The following is a 24,712-nucleotide window of genomic DNA, read 5'->3' as shown; positions in this document are numbered from 1 at the left end:
CTTTGGCTCAGCGGTTCTGCAAGAGGGACGGGCCAAGCAGCTGGGTCAAAGCCGAGACGCACTCCCTGCAGGTGAGAAGGTCCTTTCTTCTCTGCATCAGAAACATCTTGATGTTGTTTTTGTTCTTCTTGCATCTTGACAGCCAAAGTTACTTTGCTTGGCAGCAGAAAGCATCGAGGGTTTTCCCGCAGGATCTCCAGCTGCTACAATCCGAACTACCACCATGACTGAGACAGAGCAAACGGCCGCAGGCTGTCCGGCACCGGGCCAAACCGCGATCAGGACCTGGCCACCCTACAGGACCACAGGTACGAGGGATGAGCGGCCGGTCAGTGTTCAGTCTCAGGAGAAAATCAGAGCATTTGGTCTCAGATCGCTCAGATCACGTCTGGCAGAGGGCTCGTTGCCTTACTGTAAGTGACGTGATGGGCCCTCGCTGGATTCAGGATGGAGACCAAACACAGAAAGGACGTGTTGGTAACAGAGCTCATGACAGACAGCGTCTCCTGCACTGCAAAAACAGAACCAAAAATAAGTAATATTTTCTTAAAATGAGTGTATCTGTCCTTGATTTGAGCAGGTAAATAAGATCATCTGCCAATGGAATAAGAGTTTTGCGCTTAAAATCGTAATAACTCATCTACATCGTCTCATTTCAAGTGCGGGATGTCTAATTATCTTATTTTAGGGGTCAAAATACTCGTTCCATTGGCAGATAAGATTATTCACCTGCTCAAATCTAGGACAAAAACACAAATTTTAAGAACATTTTAGTTATTTTTGGATCCGTTTTTGCAGTGTGGTAACAGAGCTTATGACAGACAGCGTCTCCTGCACTGCAAAAACAGAACCAAAAATAAGTAAAAGTCTCTTGAAATTAGTGCATTTGTCCTTGATTTGAGCAGGTAAATAAGATTATCTGCCAATAGAATAAATATTTTGACCCCTAAAATAAGACAATTAGATATACTTCACTTGAAATTGATGATGGACAGTGTTGTATAGTAACGAAGTAAAAATACTTCACTACTGTACTTAAGTATATTTTGGAGTGCTTTATACTTTTCTCAAGTATAACATTTTTTGATAACTTTTACTTTTACTTCATTATATTTCTGAACTTAATTGCATACTTTTACTTCAATACATTTTCAATGTTTGGTTTAGTTACTCGTTACAAAAAGAGTAACTAAACCATGTTCTTAGTAAACACCCCCTGGTCTAAATTTTGCCTGCACTTGGTTGTGTACAATTTTAAATTGCATAGCACTGACCTTACTTGAAGAAGGAAAACTGAAAGCTTACAAAAAGGTTGTATTTTCTGTTTAAACTTGGTCTAAATTTCTCCTGCACTTGGTTGTTTATATTGTTTTAAGTGAATTTGACTTTCTAATTTTACCAAAATCTAAAAAATGTCATTCAAACTGCATTTGCTTTGTTTTACTTTTTACTTATACTTTTTATTACATTACTCGAGTACATCTTTTTTTACAGTAATTGTCACACTTAAGTACAAGACATTTCAGATACTTTAAGACTTTTACTCAAGTAACATTTCAGTCAGTGACTTGGACTTTTACCAAAGTCATATTTTAGAGAGGTACTTATACTTTTACTTGACTCCCAGATTTCAGTACTTTATACAACACTGATGATGGAGATGAGTTCTTCCTATTTTAAGTGCATGAATCTTATTCCATTGGCAGATCATCTTATTTACCAGCTCAAATCAAGGATAAATGCTCTCATTTCAAGAAGATTTTAGTTATTTTTAGTTCCGTGGGACTAGGTGAAGGTGGGACGCTGAGTTCTGTTTTGTCGTGTTCAGGTAAGACCTCTGTCCTTTCCTCTTGCTCCTCCTTTGTGTTCTCCTGGATGTCATCCAGCTGTCCCAGCTGTTTTAGGAACATCGCATAACACAGCTGTGTGTTACTGGAAACGATTTGACATATTTTTAACCACGACAAGCTTTTTACAAGATTGATGTCTGTTTATTTGGTGTTGGAAATGGCAGCTACCCTCCCTCCCTCCCCGGCTATCCCCCCCCCCACCCGTCTGCTCACCAGAGGGAAAGAGAATCTGCTCATGTACTCCTGACCCGTTAACCATTAAAAGGAAATCATGTTTTTATGAGACTATATTAAACAAAAATGCTCCTGAAGTAGTCACTTTTGGCAGAACATGCTGAGGTAAGCGCTGTAAAAAGTAAATGAGAATGTGACGACGTGACCATGAGCAAAATTTACTGCTCTATTGTCGTGATTGAAACAAAGTGCAAAGGTGTTAAAAAGTACAAAATATGTTTGTAGTTCATATCAACACCACACACTGCAAAAACAGAACTAGAAAGAAGTAAAATGTTCTTAAAATTTGTGTATCTGTCCTTGATTTGAGCAGGTAAATAAGACTATTTGCCAATGGAATCAGATTTTTGCACTTAAAATAAGAACAATTCATCTCCACCATCTTATTTCAAGTGCAGGATGTCTAATTATCTTATTTTAGGGGTCAAAATACTCATTCCATTGACAGATAATCCATTTTACTTACTCAAATCAATGATAAATACACTAACTTTAAGAACGTTTGACTTATTTTTAGATCCATTTTTGCAGTGCAGGATGTATCGGATAAGAAAATGCAGGTTTGAAAACTCAAAATATGCCTCTTGGATGTTAGACTATGATGCACTTTGCAGAGTTGCAAACTTTTTTTCTGCTCCTGCGCTTCCTGAGCTTCACGTTTATTTTGGTGTTTCAACCCGTTTCTGTTCTTCGTGTTCTTCGTGTTCTTCTCCCAGGACCGTTCAGCGACACCAGGTCCCGGTTCGAAGGGGACGGGGTCCGATACAAGGCCAAGCTGATCGGTGTGGACCCGGTGCCCCAGGCACAAGGGGAGAAGATGTGCCTGGACTCCATGATGAAACTGAAGGTAGTCTGTAACCCCTGACTGTTGTAGATAAAAGCTGCTAAATTTTTGTTTCCCTTTTTTTTCCCCTTTTTTTTCCTTTTTTCCTTTTTTTTCCCTTTTTTTCCCCTTTTTTTCCCTTTTATTACCCTTTTTTTTCAAGAAAGAAAAAAAAAGGGAAAAAAAAAAGCTGCTAAATTAACCTCTTTATTTTTCTCACTGTTCATATAAACATCAGAAGATGGCGTTTAACAATCTGGCATCAATAGTCTTAGGATTTAGCACTTTAATCTGAAGTTATGAAATTCTGGGTCAGCAACTTCCTGACTTTGGGTCCTTACAACCACAGACATCATATACGTAGACGCGTCATAGGGCGCAGGTTCGCACGTCAACGTCACCGCCATATTGTATGTGGCAGAAAAAAGTTGAGTTCTGTTATTGTGAATGTGGATCAGAGAAGATGCCTCATTCCTGTGCTGCAATAAACACACACACACACACACACACACACACACACACACATACACACATATATACATATATACATATACACACACACACACACATATATATATATATATATATATATATATATATATATATATATATATATATATATATATATATATATATATATTTGTGTGTGTATGTGTTATGAGGATCGATTTGTTAAATCTAAACATTGTTGTCTTCATTATTTCATAAAACCGTGTCACTTGTGAACCTTTAGGAACAGACTTTTTGGGGGAGTACTAAAGAGGTAAAATTAATAATATGAGAAAAAAAGTCCTAGGTCAATAAAGTAAAAATAAACAAACAAACACAGAAGTGATATTGTTATGATAAAAATGTCATAATATGAGAATTAAGGGGGATTTCCAGAATAGTCACAGTTTGCAGAATTATTTCACTCCTGGAGTAATAGGGCCAGGTTAGATTATTTTAAATACTTTTATTCTTTAGGAGAATAAATTCAGGAGAATGAAGCTAAAGGGATACGAAAATAAACTTGTAATATTACAAAATAAATACTACGAATACAAAGTATATTCAGAGATTAAAGTCCTTCTGATACTGTTTAAGTGACTGAGTAACTGCAAATTTGCCACATTTAAGATGGCGGACGCTCTGACGCATCGCAGCATAGGCAGAACCCGCCCAACGACGCGTCTACTCTTATATTATGTCTATGCTTACAACTCTCCTGCTCCTTCAGTCAACCAGAGCTTCATAACTCTAGGGGGCGCTAAAGTGCAGCTTTGGCTACACATTTGTGTGGAAAATCTTTTCTTCCAAATGCTCTTGGTTTTTGTAATTCATTGAAATTAACTAGAATTTCAATTTCTCTATGTATTTTATGCTATTTTTCTCTGAACAATAACCTTGTGTATTATGTTTGCTCCTTTTTATGACATTCTCAAAATTGTGCAGTAGATACAAGAATAGAGTGGAAGGATTTAGTGAGTATGAAAAATTAAATAAAAAAAAGAAACTGGGTTTGTTCTCAGTGCGGATAAGTTTAAAATATTTATCACAAAGAATTTTTTAGGAGCAGTAAATTCAAAACAATGTATAAAACACTAGAGTATTCCTTTCTGAGTGTTTTATTCTAATGTTTCTGGGAAATGTTGAGTACTCAGACGACACATTTCAAAACCATTCAAGTTGGACACATTTATTTCACTGGTAGACGCTTAGGAGCCAGAACTTAGCGATTTCTTCTTCTGTGGTGTGTCTGTTTCTAAACCAGCAACACTGGGTACATAAAATGAAATCCAAAATGCACATTTTTGTGGACATGTAAAATGTTTAAATAATTAGGGCTAAACTTTGGGTTACTGGTAAAAATGTCTAACTTTATACCTATCTGCAAGTCACCACTTTTAAATTACTCATTGCAATTGTTTGCGAGTGATTAACGGATCAGATCTAAGATCCAGGTCCAACAATTAAAACTTCAGGTTTTGTCCTGGTTGAGCTGGAGAAAGTTGTGTGCCATCAAAGTTATTATAAGATTAATTTAAAAAATAAATCAATTGGCTGGAGATCCTCAGGAGACATGTAGACGTATATCTGTATGTCATCAGCCTAAGATCCTGGACTTTGGGCCAGACTCAAGGAAACAAACACTACGGTACGTCCTTTACTTCAGATTGAAAACATAATTACATTGTAGTTCCTTATTCAGTCTGTCATGTTTCATGGTGTAAAGGGGCCAAAAAGTAGGGACTCAGGCAGGGACATATGTCACTGAAATAAAACCTTGACTCCCTGTCGGGGTTGCAGTGCAGGAAAAAAGAGGTTTATTCAAAAATTAAGGCATGTGACATGAGACCTAAACCCAAAAACACCAAAAAGGGGATCCTTTGCAACACCACACAGAAATGTGAAAAATACAAAATAAAACTGGAAGTCATTTTATACTGTGGAACCGACGTGAAACCAACCACCAATTGAGTGTTGAATGATCAAACGTGATTTTATTTATGTAATAGACCACAATACACTCAAATAATGATGCTACCAAGATCTGCTTTACTCCTGATTTACTGCAGAGTCCTCCAACGAGGTGTGAGGGTGATTTTTTATGTGCTTCTGTTGAAGGGCTTTGAGGCAGCGGCGAGGAAACAGGGCAAACACAAAATGAGAATTTGGCTGAAAATTTCCTCCAGTGGCTTAAAGATTTTGGATGAGCGTACCGGGGTGAGTTAACCATCTCAGACTCAACCACAACAGTCTCTAGATATCTGTAATAACATAATCACATAATTAATGTTCTGCTTTTCTCCTTTTTTTGGTTGGAATAATTGCCACTGATCAGATTAACGGCACACAGATGCTTTTGAGGAAATACATTATCAGCAGAGATTTATTGATTACATCTCCTCAGTTCAAAAATGCAAACCTATGTTAATGTTTTAAACATTTATCTTCATTATTTTCCACTGCTTTCAGACTGCACTGAAAAAAATCAGTAACTTTAGCCTAAAATTAACAATGAAGTTCCTTCTAGAGTGTTATTCCCTTTTCCTGCTGACCTTCTCCCTGTTAGCTTTATAGCGAATAATTAATTATTAAGTAAAAAAAAAAAAATACAAAGAGAGAGAAGAGGCACACGAACCCAGCGTATGACCTTACTGAAGTTTTTATCAGTGAGCCATCTTATCAGCTCTGGTGCTTATGTATTATTCTATGTACTAACTAGAACTTCCTGGTCATGATGAGTATCTGGATCAGGAGTTTCAGGATCTGAAACTATCCCCTTTGATTCCTCTGCAACAATTTAAATTTCTTTTAAGAAAAAAAATCATATTTTATTTGCTTTTTTTCCCAACTGTGTTGAATGTTTTAATTAGGTCTCTTTTGAAAGTGAGATGTTGGATCCCAGAAAAAAAATGCCTGTACAGATAAAGGTTAAATAAATAAAAAGAGTAGTTTTAAAGCCGGACATGTCCCCAATCCTTTGATTATTTTGTTTTTCAGATTGTTCTTCATGACCAAGACAGAACCCGCATCAGCTCGCTGACCAAAGACATGTCCGACCCCAGAGCTCTGGCCTACATCTACAAACATGAAGATGTGTTCGTCCTCTTCTACATCAAGACAGCCAACCAGGTGATGACACTCTGTTTTTACTCAGGAACACTTAAGCTGCCTTCAGAACATGTAAATAAGATTGGTTTATAGCTGTTGAGAATTTATTTCCTCTTCCACATTACGCTGATGTGGTTTTCATGACATAATCAATAAGATCATGTAGCAAAATCAATGTTACAAAAACAACAAACACATCATAATGAAACTGAGACATTCCTTCATTTTCCAGTAGATTGAAAGTACAGGACTGTCTCAGAAAATTTGAATATTGTGATAAAGTTCTTTATTTTCTGTAATGCAATTAAAAAACATGAAATGTCATACATTCTGGATTCATTACAAATCAACTGAAATATCGCAAGCCTTTTATTGTTTTAATATCGCTGATTATGGCGTACAGCTTAAGAAACCCAAATACCCTATCTCAAAATATTAGAATATTGTGAAAAAGTATACTAGTAGGCTATTCAACTAATCACTTGAATCGTCTAATTAACTGGAAACTCTGCAGGGTTTCCTGAGCCTTGAAAAACACTCAGCTTGGTTCAGTAAACTAAATCACAAGTATGGTAGTGGTTAAGAGACGACATCAGATTCTCACAGTAACTGGTGTACTGACCATGGCATTACTATCCTTGATTGGCCTGCCAATTCCCCTGACCTGAACCCCATAGAGAATTTGTGGGGTATTGTGAAGAAGAAGCTGAAAGACACCAGAGCCAACAATGCAAATGAGCTAAAGGCCGCTATTGAAGCATCCTGGGCATCCATAACACCTCAGCAATGCCACAGGCTGATTGCCTCCATGCCACGCCGCATTCATGCACTAATCTGTGCAAAAGGATTCCCAACCAAGTACTGAGTGCATTAATGCACATTTTCAAATGTTTGATTTTGTTTTGCTGTTATAATTTTTTTTTTTACTTGGTCTAAGGAAATATTCTAATATTTTGAGATAGGATTTTTGAGTTTTTTTCAGCTGTACGCCATAATCAGCGATATTAAAACAATAAAAAGCTTGTGATATTTCAGTTGATTTGTAATGAATCCAGAATGTATGACATTTCATGATTTTTAATTGCATTACAGAAAATAAAGAACTTTATCACAACATTCTAATTTTCTGAGACAGTCCTGTATGTTGGTTTTTCATTGTAAAAAGAAAACTAACCAAGAGATCAGCTTTTCAGCTTATATTGTGCAGCTTTATTTTAATGTAATTTGGATGAGCAAAAGTTTATATCTGTATCTGTAGTAACTGAAACCTGCTTACCAATTTCTCTTATGTGTTTACTTATTGATGCAGCCTATTTTAGTCCACTAGAGAAGCTGATTAAATCTTCACCCATGCAATTGATGCTTTAAATGTCCTCCACTGTTTTCAATCGACCACTCGTTTCATGATGACCAGAATCAGTCATGTTGGTTTGCGTGATAGGACTTAAGTTGGCTTTAGCTGTATCTTTGAGATATAACAGTGTTTCTGTAGATTGATATAAGTCCAGTTTTAAAATTTTAGGCCCTGATTCCCCCCCCCCCCATTTTAAGTAATAGCATTGAGAAGAGTATGTCTGTAACTAAACTACGTCGTTATGCAGATGACGCCATTCTTTTTCAGTTGGTTAAATCAGGCTATTAATGAGCTTCAATCTGCATTTCAGCAGCTGCAGGCATCATGGCATGATTTGAGATAGACTCTAAATCAGAGGTGTCAAACTCATTTTGGTTGAGGGGTCGCATTCAGCTTAATCTGATCTCAAGAGTAAACTCATTGCAAGATTAAATAGAACTAATAAAAGTGGACTTGTTGTTGATTTTTATATTAAATTCATTTCTCTTTTACAATATATAATCTGAATAACCTCAGCGTTTTTAAGAAAAGTATGTACAATTTCAACAAAACTTTTACTCAGTTAAACATTTACTTGTGCATTATGCATAAGAACTGATCACAGTGATTGGACAATATTGAAAAAACATTTATTCACATTTTTTGGAACTTAAAAACACTGTCCTACATGACAAAATACATCAAACAGATAAAAATTAAGAAATGATTTAAATTTTTCCACACCTGAAGCTTAATCTGCTAATTAAAAGCAGCGCCCCTCGTGGACAATATAGGAACTGCATATTTTCAATTAAGCGAAGTACATGTTGTTTTCAATAATTGTTTTATCATTCTCTTCCTTTCATCTCCTCTTTCTTTCACCTTTTCTTTTTTCTTCTTGTTCTTCCTTTCCTCTCCTAGTTTCCCATTGTAGTGTCCATATCATTTGAGATATTACTGGCATGAATCATAATAAAACTATTCACATTCATAAATCAAGCAGAGCACTATGGCAAAAGCAGTACTGCTCCACTTGTGAAAGTCAAATCTAATGAGCTCTTTTTGGCATTAAGACAACAATTCTTATTGCCACATTGCCAGACAGGACACTGGGGAAAAAAAAAAAAAAAAAAACGGGCCGTATGTTTGACACCCCTGCTCTAAATGTTGAATAAAGCTAAATAAACATGATCCTGAACTAAATCTACTTTTAGACCTTTAGACACTTTTAGATAGATTAGACCTGCTTTAATGTATCAGTCAGTCGCTTATAGGGATATTTATATGCAGGCATCTCCCTCTGCACTTTGGATTTTGTATCACTGCATTGTACAATAAATCATATGGGGTAAAATACATAAAAAATTCATTATCATAAAATAAATGCATTGCACACATCAATATGTACTTTATAATCTTGTTTAATGACATTTGTTTGGGTCAAGAAAACAATATCATCATGTAAAAAGCTTTAGTGGGTGAACTTCTCTCTTATTTATCTACAGTCTTAATTGTTTCAAAACTTGCTATGTTAAGGCACCTATGAAAACAAAGGTTTCGATATAAATATGTCGTTTTTTTGACTCAAATAAATATGATCGCCTCCTGCAGTTCAGACTAATTTGCAAAGTCGTTTAACTAGCAAACGAAAAACAGATAATAGAAATAATTGCAAAATTATTACAAAGTGGTTTGATTCAACTCACAGCATGAAAGTAGCCTCCTTTCACTGTGACCTCTTAAATCAGACAGTGTCCAGCAATGGAGAGCAAAGATAAAGGGAAGAGAATCTCAATCTAGCTTTTAAGTAATGTAATATTGCTGTCTCACTGTAAATCTGATGAAATACAGTAGAAAAACCTTTAAAGGCAGGTGGCTCAGATTTTTTACCAATCTGTAACTGAAAGATCATTCATGTTTTCCAACTAAATTATAAGTTAATTTATTTCTTACTAGAAATTGCATTCTTTTATTTTGTGGAAAATCTTTCAATGATCTTTTCTTCAGTTTCTGATGTTTATTTATCCATGTAATGTTTGTCAAAATTGATGTGACAAATTTGTGTGTCGAGGGTTTGTTATAAAAAATACTTTTATTTTTTTTTTCTTCAAAAAATCGCAAATGCCACCATTCAGTCTGGTCAGGTTGTGAAGCTGTATGACTGGCTGAAAAGTGTTTTCTTATTTTATTTTATCTGCTCCAGGCAGATCCGATCCTTTTGGACATCATGGAGGTCTGTCAGCGTGTGGACCAGGAGACGTCTCGTCAACCTACGAAAACCCAAGTCAGACATGAGCCGACACATCGCAATCATTTTTTAAAAATTTTTTTTTTTGTTAATTGCAAATATCTGTTTGTCTGTTTATTTTCAGGATGTTTCTTTAGTTGGGCTAAATGACGGTTCGGCTTCCCTGGTGACGGTAAATAAGCACATTAAGATTTCCCCCCAGAGGGTAATTATGATATCAAATATTCAACTAAACTATGAGAAATAACGGACGTGTGACCTTGAGGAACTCTACTGCTTTGTTACTGGCCAAATGAACAATAACTCAGATGTGGCTGTGATTGTGCTGGGGACTCTAACCATGTTAATTTAAAGGCTGTGCTCCCCATGTTCCATAAAATCATAAAATCAAGTTCCCGACCAGAGACAATAGTACACTAGATCAAGTTTACTCTAATATCCCAGGATCATACAAAGCCGCTACAGCTCCTTACATTGGTTCATCAGACCACATCTCTGTGGACCTGATTCCTGCCTACAAGCCACTGGTCTGCAGAACAAGAAAATATCTTTGTGTGTTTATTTTCAGGGTGTTTCTTTAGTTGGGCTGGATGACGGTTCGGCTTCCCTGGTGACGGTAAATAAGCACATTAAGATCCCCCCCCCCCCAGGGGGTAATTATGATATCAAATATTGCCTGTCTCATTGTAGGAAGCAACGAATGGGAATATCTTTAGTCCACCACCTGACTCATCATCAGGACATACAAACCAGGTACATAAAACACAAAACATGTGTTATCGAAATATATAATCAGTTTTTTGTATGAATCATGTATTTTTCTTAAAGCAGTAAGAGCTACTTAAGTCCTAGTTACTGTTGTAAACTGTGTGGCAGCACATAGGATGGGGGATCTTGTGGGATAAAGTGGGAGTCACATGAGGTTTTATGAGGGTGCCTGTCAAGAAGGTTGTGGTAAAAGCTTTTTTTATTGTTCTTCAATGTTATCTTGGTAGAATCCTAGAAACATCTGGTCAGTGACTTACAAGTTAAATTCCAGAGTTGACACTGGAATGCGGATCTGTTTTGTTTGTGAGAAGATGAGCATGATAGTGGCTGAGTGTGTATGTAGCCCCCCCCCCCCCCCAGTCACTCAGTAAGCGAGGGGCCGGTGGGCCTATCAAAAAATACGTCCCTGTTTTCGGCAGACACGCACTTGCAGCCGGCATGGGAGGGTGGACTCCGTGCATTACTAAATGGGATTATAGGATAAAGTTGTAAGTGTGTGTCTCCCCTTGGAATTCCAATTGTAATAAATATATGTATATTCTGAGTGTTTTGTCTCCGATGATTGTTTTCTTCCTTTGCTGCCAAATCTACAAACTGGGTGAGTTAGTGAATGAGACAGGAAGAACTGGAGGCTGTCTCGTCACGTGTTTTGTGCATCAACAAAAGAAGCAACAAACACATTTGTACTAAATAAAAACCTAATTAGCTTTTTTTGGGGTGTAGTGGTTGAGAGGATTTTCATGTTTTCCACTAAATTCAATTCAATTCAATTTTATTTATATATCGCCAATTCATGAAACATGTCATCTCAAGGTACTTTACAAAGTCAAGTTCAATCATATTATACAGATTGGGTCAGATTATACAGATTGGTCAAAAATGTCCTATATAAGGAAACAGGGAGAGTCGTCTGCATTGTACATGGCTTTGCTGCAATCCCTCATACTGAGCAAGCATGAAGCGACAGTGGGAAGAAAAACTCCCCATTAACGGGAAGGAAAACCTCCGGCAGAACCGGGCTCAGTATGAACGCTCATCTGCCTCGACCGACTGGGGTTACAGAAGACAGAACAGAGACACAACAAGAGAGACAAAAAAGCACAGAAGCACACATTGATCTAGTAATCTGTTCTACATTAGATGGTAGTAGCGGGTGAGCCGTCTTCTCTGGATGATGTCACAGTTAACAGAACGCCAGACCAGGTGTACCTACTATGAAGAGAAAAGAGAGAGAACAAAAAGTTAAAGCAGAAATGACAACACATAATGCATAATTGAAGAACAGTAGAAATCAGTAGAGTGAGAAAATTAGATCCTGATATCCTCCAGCAGCCTAGGCCTATAGCAGTAAAACTATAAAGGTAGCTCAGAGTAACATGAGCCACTCTAGTTATAATCTTTGTGAAAAAGGAAGGTTTTAAGCTTAGTCTTAAAAGTAGACGGGGTGTCTGCCTCACGGACCAAAACTGGGAGTTGGTTCCACAGGAGAGGAGCCTGATAGCTAAAGGATCTGCCTCCCATTCTACTTTTAGAGACTCTAGGAACCACCAGCAGACCTGCAGTCTGAGAGCGAAGTGCTCTGTTAGGAACATACGGGGTAATCAGAGCTCTGATATATGATGGAGTTTGATTATTAAGGGCTTTATAAGTTAGAAGAAGGATTTTAAATTCTAAATAAAAAAAAATCTCAAACTTAAAACAAACTAGTACTGAACTACAGCGGAAAGCGTGTGGGAAAGTACGATGGAGTATGTGAAAGCAAGAAAAAATGATGGACAAAATGGCATTTGATATAAAAGCACAGTACCTTGTCTCATTGTTTGTAAAACTGTAGTTAAACCCGTCTTTTCTTGCGTTTCCGTCTGCAGACCTCTTCATGTAACGAACTGATGGAGATATTTTCCCCATCACCGAGAGAGCCTCTGTCACCTGACAATATCTCCTCTGTCAGCCAGCCAGGTGAGTGATGACCTGAGTAATGCACCAACCAGATTTTAGTTTAGCATGGTATATTTAAGAGGAGCATAGATTTGTGCAACTGAAAAAATTATATGTCTCCTTTAAATCCCATATATAAAGAAAAGATTCATATTATGGATGGAGGTGGACAGAAAATACTGTTGGGAATATGATGTTTTTAACTTTTTGTTTTATTGCAGTAGCTTAAGTTGGAAGACTTTTAAATAAAAGATCAACCAAAAACACCATTTAATTCAAATATTAGAGGTTTTTATTTGAGACTTTTCGACCTTAAGTTTATTAATAATTCATGAGTGGCTTATTGTGAGTCACTCTGCGGAGCTGGAGACACTTGTTTCATTTCCCTTCTCGGTTTTGAAGATTCATCGATTCTGAGGAATTACGGCAGGTGTTGTTTTCATGACTATATCAGGATCCTCTTGACATGGACCATCCACACCTTCATTAGTTTCAGCGTAATATTATAGTTTGATAAGACAAAACATTTTGGAGTGAAATCAGAACTCATTCTGGATTTCCCACGGCCCTCAACCATATAGGAGAGTGAGTCCTGGAAAGGATTAGAGTTGGTGAGGAAGTTAAAAAAAAAAAAGCTATGCAGCGTATCTATTTAATTAGGCAACTGAATATGAACGATGTAAGCAAACAGATTTTAGACACTATTTATAAGCATCTTATTGAGAGTGGTTTAACTTTTAACTTGTGCCACTGGTACGGACACTTGGGAATGTTCCAGGTGAATTTACAGGTGAATCTAAGCTCTAACGAGGCCTCACCTGCAGGTCTATAAAGCTGGGAACTCCTCACTACTCCAGACATTTTGAACTGAGAAAGCTTCCTGGATGGGAAGCAAAACGTCTTCTGCGTCAGAATAGAAGTCCAGTTGTTTTATATATATATATTTTTTAACCTTTTTTGACGTTCTGGCAGGGAGTGGTGAGTGCGGCAGGTATGTAAAGAGGCAGGGAAACAGGTGGAACGACTTGGAGGTGATTGGTGGCAGCAGGTGGATCTGATCATGGTGCTGAGTGGAAAAAAAAAATGTCCAAAACAAAAACAAAATCCAAACCATGACAATTTATATCACTATTATCTGAAGGCTTGTGTCTCACTACGCTTGTGGCACATTTTGTGCTTTGTGTTTTGAATGAATTAAATGCAGAGAAGTATTTGCTTGATGATGCATTTTATTTATAGGCTTCTCTCTCAACACTCAAGGTCACCTTACAGAATCAACAATAAAACACTCAGGCCAATAAACATTGAATAAACAAAGTGCAGGAATAAAATAAAAAACGAACAGGAGAAAAGATGGAATCCTTACAATCAAATGAAATTTAAAAGTTATAGAGAGTATGCCTCTCTAAAAAGATAAATATAAAAGATAAAAGCTTGTTTCGCTAATAAGAGTTAGCATCACAAAACAGGCAAATTTCAACGTTTTGCAACCTGCAACAAGAACACACAGCGCTGAGTAGCAACTTCCAAGATAAATTGGACACAAGAGCAGCTGCTATAAAAATTTACTTATTCACGTTGATACAATTGTTCTGTCAATAGGCCAGTCGCAGGTTAGGTTTCCAAAAAGTTAATCATTTCAAAAGCAAAAGAATGTGTTTGAAACAGTTTTTTTTCCCAGAGGGATAACCTTTGCAGTATAAAATAAAAAAGGCGGCTTGTCGGTGAGGCATTAAGTGATTGATTTGTGGCAACTTAAACATGCTGAATAAGGGAAAACGCTGCTGGGCCAGTACGGTCTGCATTTTATTTAAATTGAGTTCCAGGTTGGCAAACAATGGGTCTTATTTCTAAATAAATAAAAATACAGGTGTAGATTTGGGTGCAGTTGGAAACAAACATCCTTCACATGTTACACTGGTATTTTTTTCCATGGTTCCACTGGCCTCGAAAACAAGAAGCTGCGACACGGATGAATGGCAGAAGGTAAAAAAAAAAAAAGGCAGGTTCCTCTCAGATTTTAAAGCGACAGCAGAGGGTTTCTGACACAATAACCACCAGTTCGTCTGGTTGCACCAGTTTAAGCCCCTTCTCCAGCGGATTTAAGGCGGACTTATCTCCCCTCATCGAGTATTTTCAGGTAATTTCCAGAAAGCTGCTGCCTACTGTGTGTCTGCGTTCTACGTATAAAGTCAGCCCTTAGTCACACACTGGGGCTGATTTATATAGAAACATTATTTTAGGTAAAACTCACATATTCTTGAGAACTTAATCACAGCTGTCTAAAAAATATGAAATATTTCAAGATTTTTTCCACTCAAGTTTCTGGGTCCCATCAAACGAGCGCCCTATAGTTTTTATTTAGTTTCAACCCAAATCTTTGATAACATTAAGGCAACAGTAAGGACAGATCTGTGTATAGCCAAACTATTAATAATATATATCACTCTTATGCAGCTAAACATCATTTTGCTCTGGTATTATTCGTTAATTCTCTGATGCAGCTCGTGTGCATTCTCCACAACCCAAATCAAGCGAGTTAACTCACCAATCGCTTGTATTTCTAAAACATCTTCATTGTCTTTTCTAAACTTTTTGTGTTATAATCATAAACATGGCAGAATAACTTTAGGATTTCTGTCAGTTTTTCCTGCAGAGTCTCCACAGCCGACCCTCTCCACCGCTCAGATCCTCTCCATGTTCCCCACATCGCCACCAGGGGGCTCTCCATACGTCTCTCCACCGTTGTCTCCCAGTGCGATGCCCTGGGGTCAGCAGGGGCCCCTGGGAACCCAGTGGACAGGCAGCTGGCCCCCCACCCCGGCCGTGCCACCAGGAGTTACAGCGCCCCCTGCTGTGGTCCAGACTCAGCCCGGATTCATGTTCACGATGAGCCCAGCGGCCCCCCCGTCTTTTAACGACTACCCCAACCCTTTAAACGCCGTCTCTTCGCCCAACGGGACGACCGTGGCGCCGGGGGCCCCAGCTCTGGACAACAACCCCTTCCTGTGATGAAGTGGTCAGAGTTAATGCTCGACTTTGCTGTCAGACAATCTGAATGAAGTCATTAATGTCTCCAGATGTTTTTTTGATTAATAAATGGCGATAAGGACCCAACATCTTAATGGAATGTAGTACTTTGATTGTTTTCTACTACTTTGGAAGCAGCTTGTTAAGTAAAAACTTTGCCGAACATCCTCCATCTGGGAAATAGTATTTCGCAATGGTCCTTGTGACACAGTTGTGTAATTAAAATGTATCACTGGAACCCGTAGAAATGATTAATCTGTCTTAGCTACTGATTATTCATTGGACACCACATCGGGTATTTGAGCAGTTCTTAGCAAACTTACTTTGACTTATTATTTTTGACTGATTCCATTCCTCTTAAATGTTTGATTAATTGTAATTTATGCAGTAATACAATTGTTTTGTTAATGTTGTGTCAGGAAATGCGTTTTTTTAAGGAGTTTTCTGCCTTCCGAACTGTAGATTTCCTGCCGGGCCGTCAGAGGAAACAGGCTTTTTGCTGCACCCCACCTTTAAGTTGTGTTTGTTGTGTCTTAAATTTTAGGTTCTCTGCTTTTTGTCAGCCCTCTGCATCTCCATAAACACAGAGAATAACTTTAGCATTTGCTTCACCGCTCTGTTGTACGTTTCTGGTCTGTTCAGTGAGTTGACATTTCATCAGGCACACAAAAAAAATAAAAAAAAAAGTGGGAGAGGAAAGAAACCCCCCCGGCTGACATCATTTAGCGTCGCTTGCAGACACCCTGCTGCCCACGCTGACATGCAGAGCATTTCCTCCTTTGCTATAAGTTTAGTCACAGGTAATATGGCTGTTTGAGCAGCAGCAGCAGCATTAGCTGGGCTACTAAGGAATTACTGCTGGACATGGAACCCTTTACCCTGTAATAACTCATCCCCAGTAACAAAAATGGTAAGAAAACGTTGTTTTTTTTTACAATGATATATTTAGAAATAATTGTTGGTTAACAGCTCCACCTTTCACTCTTCTTCTCTGGATGGCTGTTTCACTCTGGCCATTTCCTCCACACCACCGAGGTCTAATTTTAGTTTAAAGATGGGGATACGCGTGTGTTTCTGCTGGTTTAACTCCAGATTCCTTCTACAAACTAACCAGGAAAAGCTTAATAAATGTTGTATGTGTTTTCTAGAATGAAAAAAGGGAAGTTGGAGGTTTATAAAAAAGGAGAAATGTCCATGCTGCAGCTGGTGAAAGGGAGCCTTTATTATACAGCAATCACATGTTAATTATTGACAGTACTGCTTCACTTCTCTCAATTTTCTGTTGCTGTAGGACAAACTATTCAGTTTTTCCCACTTATTTGTTTTCCTTTTACGCGTTAATGAGCTGTTATTGCTTTTAATGTTTAATAAAATTGAGTTTGAGCTTAATTTTTTTTTTTATTTGTTTGTCTAACTTTACAAAGGAGTTAGAACTCCAGAGAAATTTTCATGAAACACTTTATTTGTAAGCAACGTTTTTTTGTGCAGAGTGCATTTTTAGACATCTGAGACAGCTAACTTTGTTTTTTTACCGGTTTAGCTTTATGATGAACTTACATCATAGAAGAAAAGCCTAATTTTAACACATCAAAAAATGTTGAAATATTCAAGCAGCATGGCAGTCTTGTCCACGATTGAGTCATATTTCATTTCTCTCACCAATTTGAGTTGCTCTGTTGAGGCGCTCCAATTCCTATGTGCTTTCTGTGACACCTGCACAGCCACAGTGTGCGGTGAGGCCGTTGTCTGAGCTCATGTACCGACACACACACACATGCACACGCACAGATAAACACTTAGTGCCACAGGTCCTTTTGCTGCAGACGGCCTCCGTCTGACTGAAAGTGGAACTCAGCGTGTTCGGGTGCATGCTTGCTTTGTGGTGCAGAGACATTTTTTAATGCTTCCTTTGTTCCCTGTAATACAACAGACAGCAGCACTGTACAGAGTCAGCAGCCAGCAGAGCTTGCAGCTTATTGGTGCAGAGGTGCGCTTCCATGGTAACCATCGCAGGATGCTGGCTGAGGTAGAGGAGTGTGGTCACGAGCACTTCCTGTTCTTCATCCTCCGTCTGACATTGGACAAAATATCAATCCCTTTATTCAATTAATTTTTCTGAAAAAACTTGACTCTTATTTCCATCCAAGTTTTTTATTTACTTTACAATTTGAAAACTAGTTTTAAGAGGAGTAGTTATTTTTTACTTTAAATAAACCAGAGATGTTTTTTTTTTTTGCTTAAACCTTCCTGTCAGTCTGAGAATGACAACACATGTCTCATCGTCATCAATTATAAAATACAAAGACGTTTATGGCTATAATGAAAGTGAAAACTTCACTTAATGTTTTAAGCTACGTTGAAAGAATAATTGAAGAAACGCGGATCGTTCTCTGTAGGGAGGATGTTATAACTGTAGGCAAAGTTTGGACAGGCATACCTTAGGCCAGCGGTGTCCAAACTATTTGGCTATTGGGCCAAAATTGTTAAATCAAAAGGACTCGAGGGCCAAAAAAATCAATAAAAATTAATAACATAACCAAAAATATTGTGATTTTCTTTTAACCTACCCAAGAAAACATCATCATTTTAAGAAAACGTATTAAAATGTATTCCGCCAATTTTAATAAATGAATTCCAATCAGGTTTTAATGCACCAAAGTCTTCATTGCAGTAAAAGTTGCCCTATTTACTATGAAATTAAAGCAAATGTAAAAAGTGTGCTTATTAACAGACAAATGTTTTGTGTTGTACCGAACATTCAATCAAACATTCAATTGTAAGATTTTCACAAGTCTATAATACATTTACAGTAATTAAAAATAAAAAGTTTCCATCTGCAAAAAGCCACCTGTTTGGAGATGAGGTTCTGGAAGGGATCCAGAGGGACTGGTGTTGTTGATCGGCTGGTAAGCCGGAGAACAGGCGGGCAGAGAACTCTGAGACGACTGGGGGACTGAGAGTCTTCCAGGAGCTTTTTGTGGAGAATCAGAATGTGGCTTAAAAATGAATATTTGCTTGAGGACCGACAAACATCTTTGCATCTCTGTGCTTTAGGCGACAAGTGGTCGTTAGGCAGCTCCTTAAAGCTTCAGAGGTGGGTTATAAGGTGCCATTCAGGTGTATCTGCAACACTCTGGCCAGGCCACGCCCCCAGGTGGGTCTGGGCAACTGTTTGCAGAAGTTCTCCATCAGTGAACTTTGGAGATTTTTCACTTCCTCAGCCGTCCTGCTCTCTGGACGTGGGGGCAGGATAAACCTGGCTCCTCATCCAGCCTAGTCTCTCTCAACCTTAGTTGTCCTAAACCTTTTAATTAGTTAAGGTGATCAGTTGCTTTTCTAATCCAGTAGAGAAAACTTTTTTTTCTCCTTTTATTTACATTAATGCAATTGCAAACTTTTTTTTTTCAAAATAAAAGAGTGCAGGTTGATCAATATAAATAAAAGGTGAGAAAAAATAAGTTTTATCCACTTGGTTACACTTTCTTGTAGATTTACTGTTTACTGAAGCTTAGTGCACTTCTACCTTCTTCTTTGTTTTGCATTTGAAAAATTGTCTTCTGTTTCACATATTTATACAGAAAGTTATAGAGTGTCAATTTAAAAAAAAAACTGAAGCAGACATTATCAAACTCTTCAGTTACATTTATTTGACAGGGATTTATTTATTTTTGCAATCATTGTTTAGCATATTTCTAATAAGAAAAAAAGCCGGGAACATAATTAAAAACATTCATTCATAGAAAGAGATCCAGGACTAAAATTTTTATTTGAAAAAATTACTATTCATTTAGTGACTCACACTAAATGAAGAATTATCAGTTCATCCATCGTCGGGCAACACAGAGACACACAGGAAGACGTTTCAGAAACCAGTGGGAGGAAGCAGGAGTACAAAGAGAAAACCCACGCATGCAGAAAAGCCCCAGGTTGGGATTTTAACCCGGGACCTTCTTGCTGCAAGGCAGCGGAACCATCTGTTCCAATGTGAAGCCCCTAAATGAATGTATTGAAATTAAAGTCTGGACATTAAAAAAATGTTTTCAGTGTAAAATTCTGCTGCTGAATGAATTTCTTTTCAGTCAATTTTAAATTTTTTCAGCAGAGTTTTCAATACACATACAACAAAATGAAACAGTATTATAAGGCATGGTGGCTATGGACTTAGAGCTGGGTGCTCCTGGTTGTGTCAGGAAGAGCATACAGCGTAAAAACTCTGAAAGTTCTGTGTGTAAGTTATACCGACCGCTGTAAAAGGGAGCAGCGGAAAGAACTCGCAGTATTACAGGTTCTCTGTATTATCTGCTATCTGGCATCCTGACCCTGTCGGCAGCTTTTAGCAAACAGAAATCCTTACAGAACGATAGGACAGGGACTGTTAACACACTACAGTATTTATTTATTTCACAGAAATTGTTCTCTCATCAAACCAGAACGGTAAATGTGAATGAAGCAGTTAGCGCTGCAGTTTGATATTCTTAAAAAATCTAAATTGAGAGTAAAAAAAAGAGAATAAATTTCATATCAAAACGAAACTGTTTAACTTACACGCATTGCTTGAAGGTAGAGTTGCAGATTTTTCCGGAAATGTAAGTTAGAAACCCCCAAGGGCCTGGTTGAAAAAAAAATGCTCATGTGCAAGGCTGCCTTACCAGCTCTTCCGCTCCACAGGGGGAAAAAATCTCCCAAATCCACTCTGGTCTTATTTCTTTCTACCGAGGCCTTCCTCCTTTTCTCAGAAACTTGTACGCAGTTTGCATGTTACGTCTCTCAGCCATGTTCAAAGTCTTTGGTGAGAGCAGCGGGGCTACAATGAATGGCTAACGCCGAAGCTAACCGCTAAGCTAAGGCTTAGCTTAGCAGTTAGCTCAGTGTTTAGCTTAGTGCTTAGCTGCTAAGCACTAAGCTAAACACTGAGCTAACTGCTAAGCTAAGCACTAAGCTAAACACAAAGCTAACCACTAAGCTAACCACTAAGCTAACCACTAAGCTAAACACTGAGCTAACTGCTACGTTAAATACTAGAAGTGTTCCAGAATGGAAGGAGCATTTCACTCAGTGTAACAAAATGTGTTTCTGAACAGTATTACCAACTATAGCTTTAATGTTTAGCACATTTCTAAATAGATAAATAAATAAAGCCAGGAAAATAATTCAAAACATTCATTCATGGAAAGATACAGGGCTAAACATTTTATATGAAAATATTTGTTTAACATTCTTTACTTTATTGGTGTGAAAAAGGTCCTACGACTCATAAATGTGTTCAAGAGTTTGAACAAGCCGTGACTTCAACACTTGCAAACAACCCAAAAAAAAAAAAAAAAAAATTATAGTGCCATAGGTAACGATGTCGCACATTCATACCCTCCCATCAGAAAAAGACCCAAATCTAAAAAAGTAGGATGGCAGCGGTAAGTTGGTGGTTGCACAGATATACTCTGACAGTAAAGTGTTTTCTTTTGGTTTTCAAACAAGTCCTGTGGTTTTTCAGATGGCTTCTTCTTCTTCTTCTTCTTCACATACGTCTTAAAAGGGCTCGACTATTTTGGGGTGTGCATATCAATGAACGTGGCGTGTCGAGCCTTAAAGCTGAGACCAGAGAGCGCTCATCTCGTCCCCATAAGTCAAATCAGACAAATGATTTCTGTTCTGAAATACCTAAACAGTGAGTTAGAGGAGCTGCTGCCGCATCGTGCTTTGGACTAAGAAGCTGACCCATCTGCAGCGGGTTTGTCTGGGGATGTCAGCAGCAATGCGTGGCAGAGAAAAGGGGAAAGAAAAACCCTGAGAAATATTTTCAGAGCCGTAAGTTGGAGATTTCTGATGGTTTTGGAGAAATAAACACATGTGCTGCGATATGAGATTTCAACCTTTTGATGAGTGCAGCACTAAACTAGCAAACAGGGTTGCACCAGCTCTGCAGTGCTTCCTTCCAGACGGTGTATTCTTTACCAACCTGTCAAAAGACCTTCACAGCTTTTACTGACAGGATGGTTTACGGTGTGATGCTCATGAAATCTTGTATTGTGCTTTGTTGGAGATATATTTTTCTCCACCTTTTTACTCGGCGGGATGCGTTGCCCGAATTCTGCGAATGACATTTTTAAATGCACATAAAACGGATTCTTGCAGAGAAAACACAGATGAAAACCCTGTGGGAACTTTCACAACTTAAACCGAATAAAGCTGTAGGGGTCCCTTCATATCCTTAAATCTGAAATAGAGTCTGAAATAGAGTCTGATTAAGTGCACTGGCATATTTATGTGCCTTGTCAACTCCACTGTAAGAACGGAGGTGAAAATAAAGTTTCATTTGGTGTTGATCTATCCTTTTAAAACACTGAGAACACAGTGCTTGAGTATCTGACAGTTTTCAAGTTGCAACTTGTTGCTGTAAGTTGACAATGCAGTCGGGAAGGGAATGGCCTGGATTTCATGCATTAATTATTGCTGATCATAAAAGGACGTCACTGCAATGCTCTTTTTTATTCATTTATTTATTTATTTACAAAACCTAAGATCATATCAGACCTGCACTCAATGGCGCTCCTAATCATTTTGAGAAGCCGATGTGTCTGCTCTGCTGGTCAGCTGTAGCTCCAGGCTCTGGGATAAGCGTTTTCATCTTCTGGGGGCTTTAGCTTTTATTCGTGAAAAGAGCAAAAGTGATCGGCTTTCAGTTTTAAACTGATTCCTTGTCTGTTGTAAACAAAGGGGAAACATTCCACAGATCCAGGAAAACACTTGGCATGTTAAACACGCAGCAGCTGAAGCCTCAGGTTAGGCTTCTTCTAACTGAAGGATGCTGCAGCAAACAGAGCAACAAGTAGATTTTTACAGAAGTTTCTTCAAGTTCCTTTTTGAATAACTGCGTAAGAACCGTCTTTACCTGCTCTTCCACTCCTCAGGGGGAAAAAAATCTCCCAAATCCACTCTGGTCTTATTTCTTTCTACTGAGGCCTTCCTCTTCTTCTCATAAACATGTACGCGGTTTGCTTCATGCGACTCTCAGCCATGTTCAAAGTCTAGCAGCGGAGGTACAATGAACGGCTAACACCAAAGCTAACCGCTAAGCTAACCATTGAGCTAACTGCTAAGCTAACCAGACACATGAACTAGAAGTGGGCATACAGAGCCAGCAAGCAGAAACTAACAAGGAACGAGCACGCAGACTGGCGTGAGACTCTAGAAAACTCACCGTGTGACTTATTAAACAGTATTTTACAGTAAAATGTATTAAATGAATTAAATTGTTCTTTGGAATGTAAATCTGAACAGGAACGGCAGGTGGAGAAAAGTTCCTCATGATCGATCAACAAAACTCTAGATTTTACAACTTCTTATCAGAGACTGACTGACAGTGAACACTGCCGCTTCATGCACCTTTCTGTCCGTCTTTCTGACAATAACATGATGCCCTAAGATGCTTTGAGTTTATTCTCTTTAATTCCATACAGCACGTCTGACTCAAACATGCCTTCACAGGTCTGCAGTAGATTTCACGCTATTTCAGATGTTCAAAAGTCTTTTTTTTAGAAAAGATCTGAGAGGTTTTGAGCTTCTAAATTAAGATCTTGGCAGAAATCTTTTGTTGTTTATCTATTTATTGCCTTAAGGTGGCATCATTATGAATGAGTGCTTTCTAAATTCTCAAAAACGAAGTCAACAGATATGTCAGTCAGCTGTGTTTGAGACACAGCGTCATCGTTGCGTTTGTTTGAGTTATACAGAACTGTCCACAAGTTTTTCCCTGGGTTCTTTCTACATGGAGTTTGCATGTTCTCCCTGTACCTGCGTGGGTTCTCACTGGGTACTCCGGCTTCCTCCCACAGTCCAAAAACATGTTAGGTTAATAAATCTTCCTGGGAGGGGGGGGGGGGGGGGGGGTTAATCTATGCTAAACATATAAATAACTAGCAATGTGTAAAGTGCCTTAAAATTAATCCATCTTTTATTTTGGTTGCTTAATCTCAAACAGAGAATGTAGAAAAATTAAAACTTTAAAGGGGATATATAATGCTTTTTAATGCCCACCTTTTCACATTGAAATCCTTCAGCTTTGGTCTACATAAAGTGGAACTGCAATGCTTTGGTGTAATTTACCCCATCTTCTCCCTTTTTACCCCTGTCCTGAGGTGAGACTGAGAGGAACTTGTTTCGGTGCTGTCTCTTTAAATCTAAAGGAGGCTCTTCACTGAAACTGGTGAGCGGGTGGTCCATGACCTTGTTTAGCAAAGGTCATGGACCTTTGCTAAACAAATCAAAATACTGTGAAATTATTGTTCAAACAACATAACAGAGAATAGAAAAAACTGAACGGCTTGATCAACACGAGCCAAACAGACTAAATTCAACTTTTCTACACTCCTCAAGTGCACTTCAAATGGATTTAAGAGCTTAAAAAGTTGATTTTGCATGATATGTCCCCTTTAAGATAAGCATGTATTCAGTAGAGAACTACTTCCTCTTACCTGTGGTAAGAGGACTGGTTGATCTGGCCAGATGTCTCTGCATCTGGCCAGATCAACCAGGCAATGTTCAGGATGTAAATCCCTCCAGCAGGGTCCCAGCGGCCCTTGGAAGAGGGACCCAGTGCCACACATCCACCACTGTTCTCAATATCAGGTGTTTACCCTCTTATCCATTCTTATGTTTCAGCACCACATCCGCCTGGAGCGTTTGTTGCTGAAAAGCTCAATCTTTTTTTTTTTCTTTTGAAAAAAAAAGCTCAATCTTAGACCAAAGCACACGGTTCCAGTTTAAACCCGGCAGAGATAAGAGAACTTAGCATGTTTACGTGTGTGACGGCAGGACAGAAAGGCCTTTTTTTTGGGTCATTGTTCCCTAACAACCAGTTTATCTGTGAATGGTGATTAATGATCTTTGTACAA

The 24,712-nt window shown here is 38.3% G+C and overlaps 2 protein-coding genes across 2 annotated transcripts in view; both read left to right on the top strand.

Annotated features, from left to right (window-relative positions):
- On the top strand, nt 1–17,210 carry LOC105916548 (disabled homolog 2). The gene is made up of 11 exons (XM_036140810.1): nt 1–71; nt 143–308; nt 2,801–2,931; nt 5,515–5,613; nt 6,394–6,525; nt 10,041–10,121; nt 10,210–10,257; nt 10,654–10,701; nt 10,776–10,838; nt 12,722–12,812; nt 15,436–17,210. The coding sequence occupies exons 2-11, from the start codon at nt 224–226 to the stop codon at nt 15,801–15,803; spliced, it is 1,146 nt and encodes a 381-aa protein (XP_035996703.1). The 5' UTR covers nt 1–71; nt 143–223; the 3' UTR covers nt 15,804–17,210.
- The window catches only part of si:ch73-40i7.2 (FYN-binding protein 1), a 27,042-nt gene continuing 19,339 nt past the window's right edge, over nt 17,010–24,712 (top strand). The window contains exons 1-3 of the mRNA XM_021309787.2: nt 17,010–17,027; nt 17,752–17,890; nt 19,641–19,747. Coding sequence (XP_021165462.2) covers nt 17,010–17,027; nt 17,752–17,890; nt 19,641–19,747 — 264 coding nt within the window. The remainder of the gene's footprint in view (nt 17,028–17,751; nt 17,891–19,640; nt 19,748–24,712) is intronic.

The sequence above is a fragment of the Fundulus heteroclitus genome, chromosome 9 (genome assembly GCF_011125445.2).
Source record: "Fundulus heteroclitus isolate FHET01 chromosome 9, MU-UCD_Fhet_4.1, whole genome shotgun sequence".
NCBI lineage: Eukaryota > Metazoa > Chordata > Actinopteri > Cyprinodontiformes > Fundulidae > Fundulus > Fundulus heteroclitus.
Note: the sequence above shows the minus strand (reverse complement) of the source record. Positions and strands in the feature narration are given on the sequence as shown.

Coding starts and splice junctions, on each gene's coding strand:
- LOC105916548 (XM_036140810.1), top strand. CDS start 224: ATGACTGAGACAGAGCAAACGGCCGCAGGCTGTCCGGCACCGGGCCAA. Junction 309..2,800: donor GCCACCCTACAGGACCACAG/GTACGAGGGATG, acceptor TTCTTCTCCCAG/GACCGTTCAGCGACACCAGG. Junction 12,813..15,435: donor CTCCTCTGTCAGCCAGCCAG/GTGAGTGATGAC, acceptor GATTTCTGTCAG/TTTTTCCTGCAGAGTCTCCA.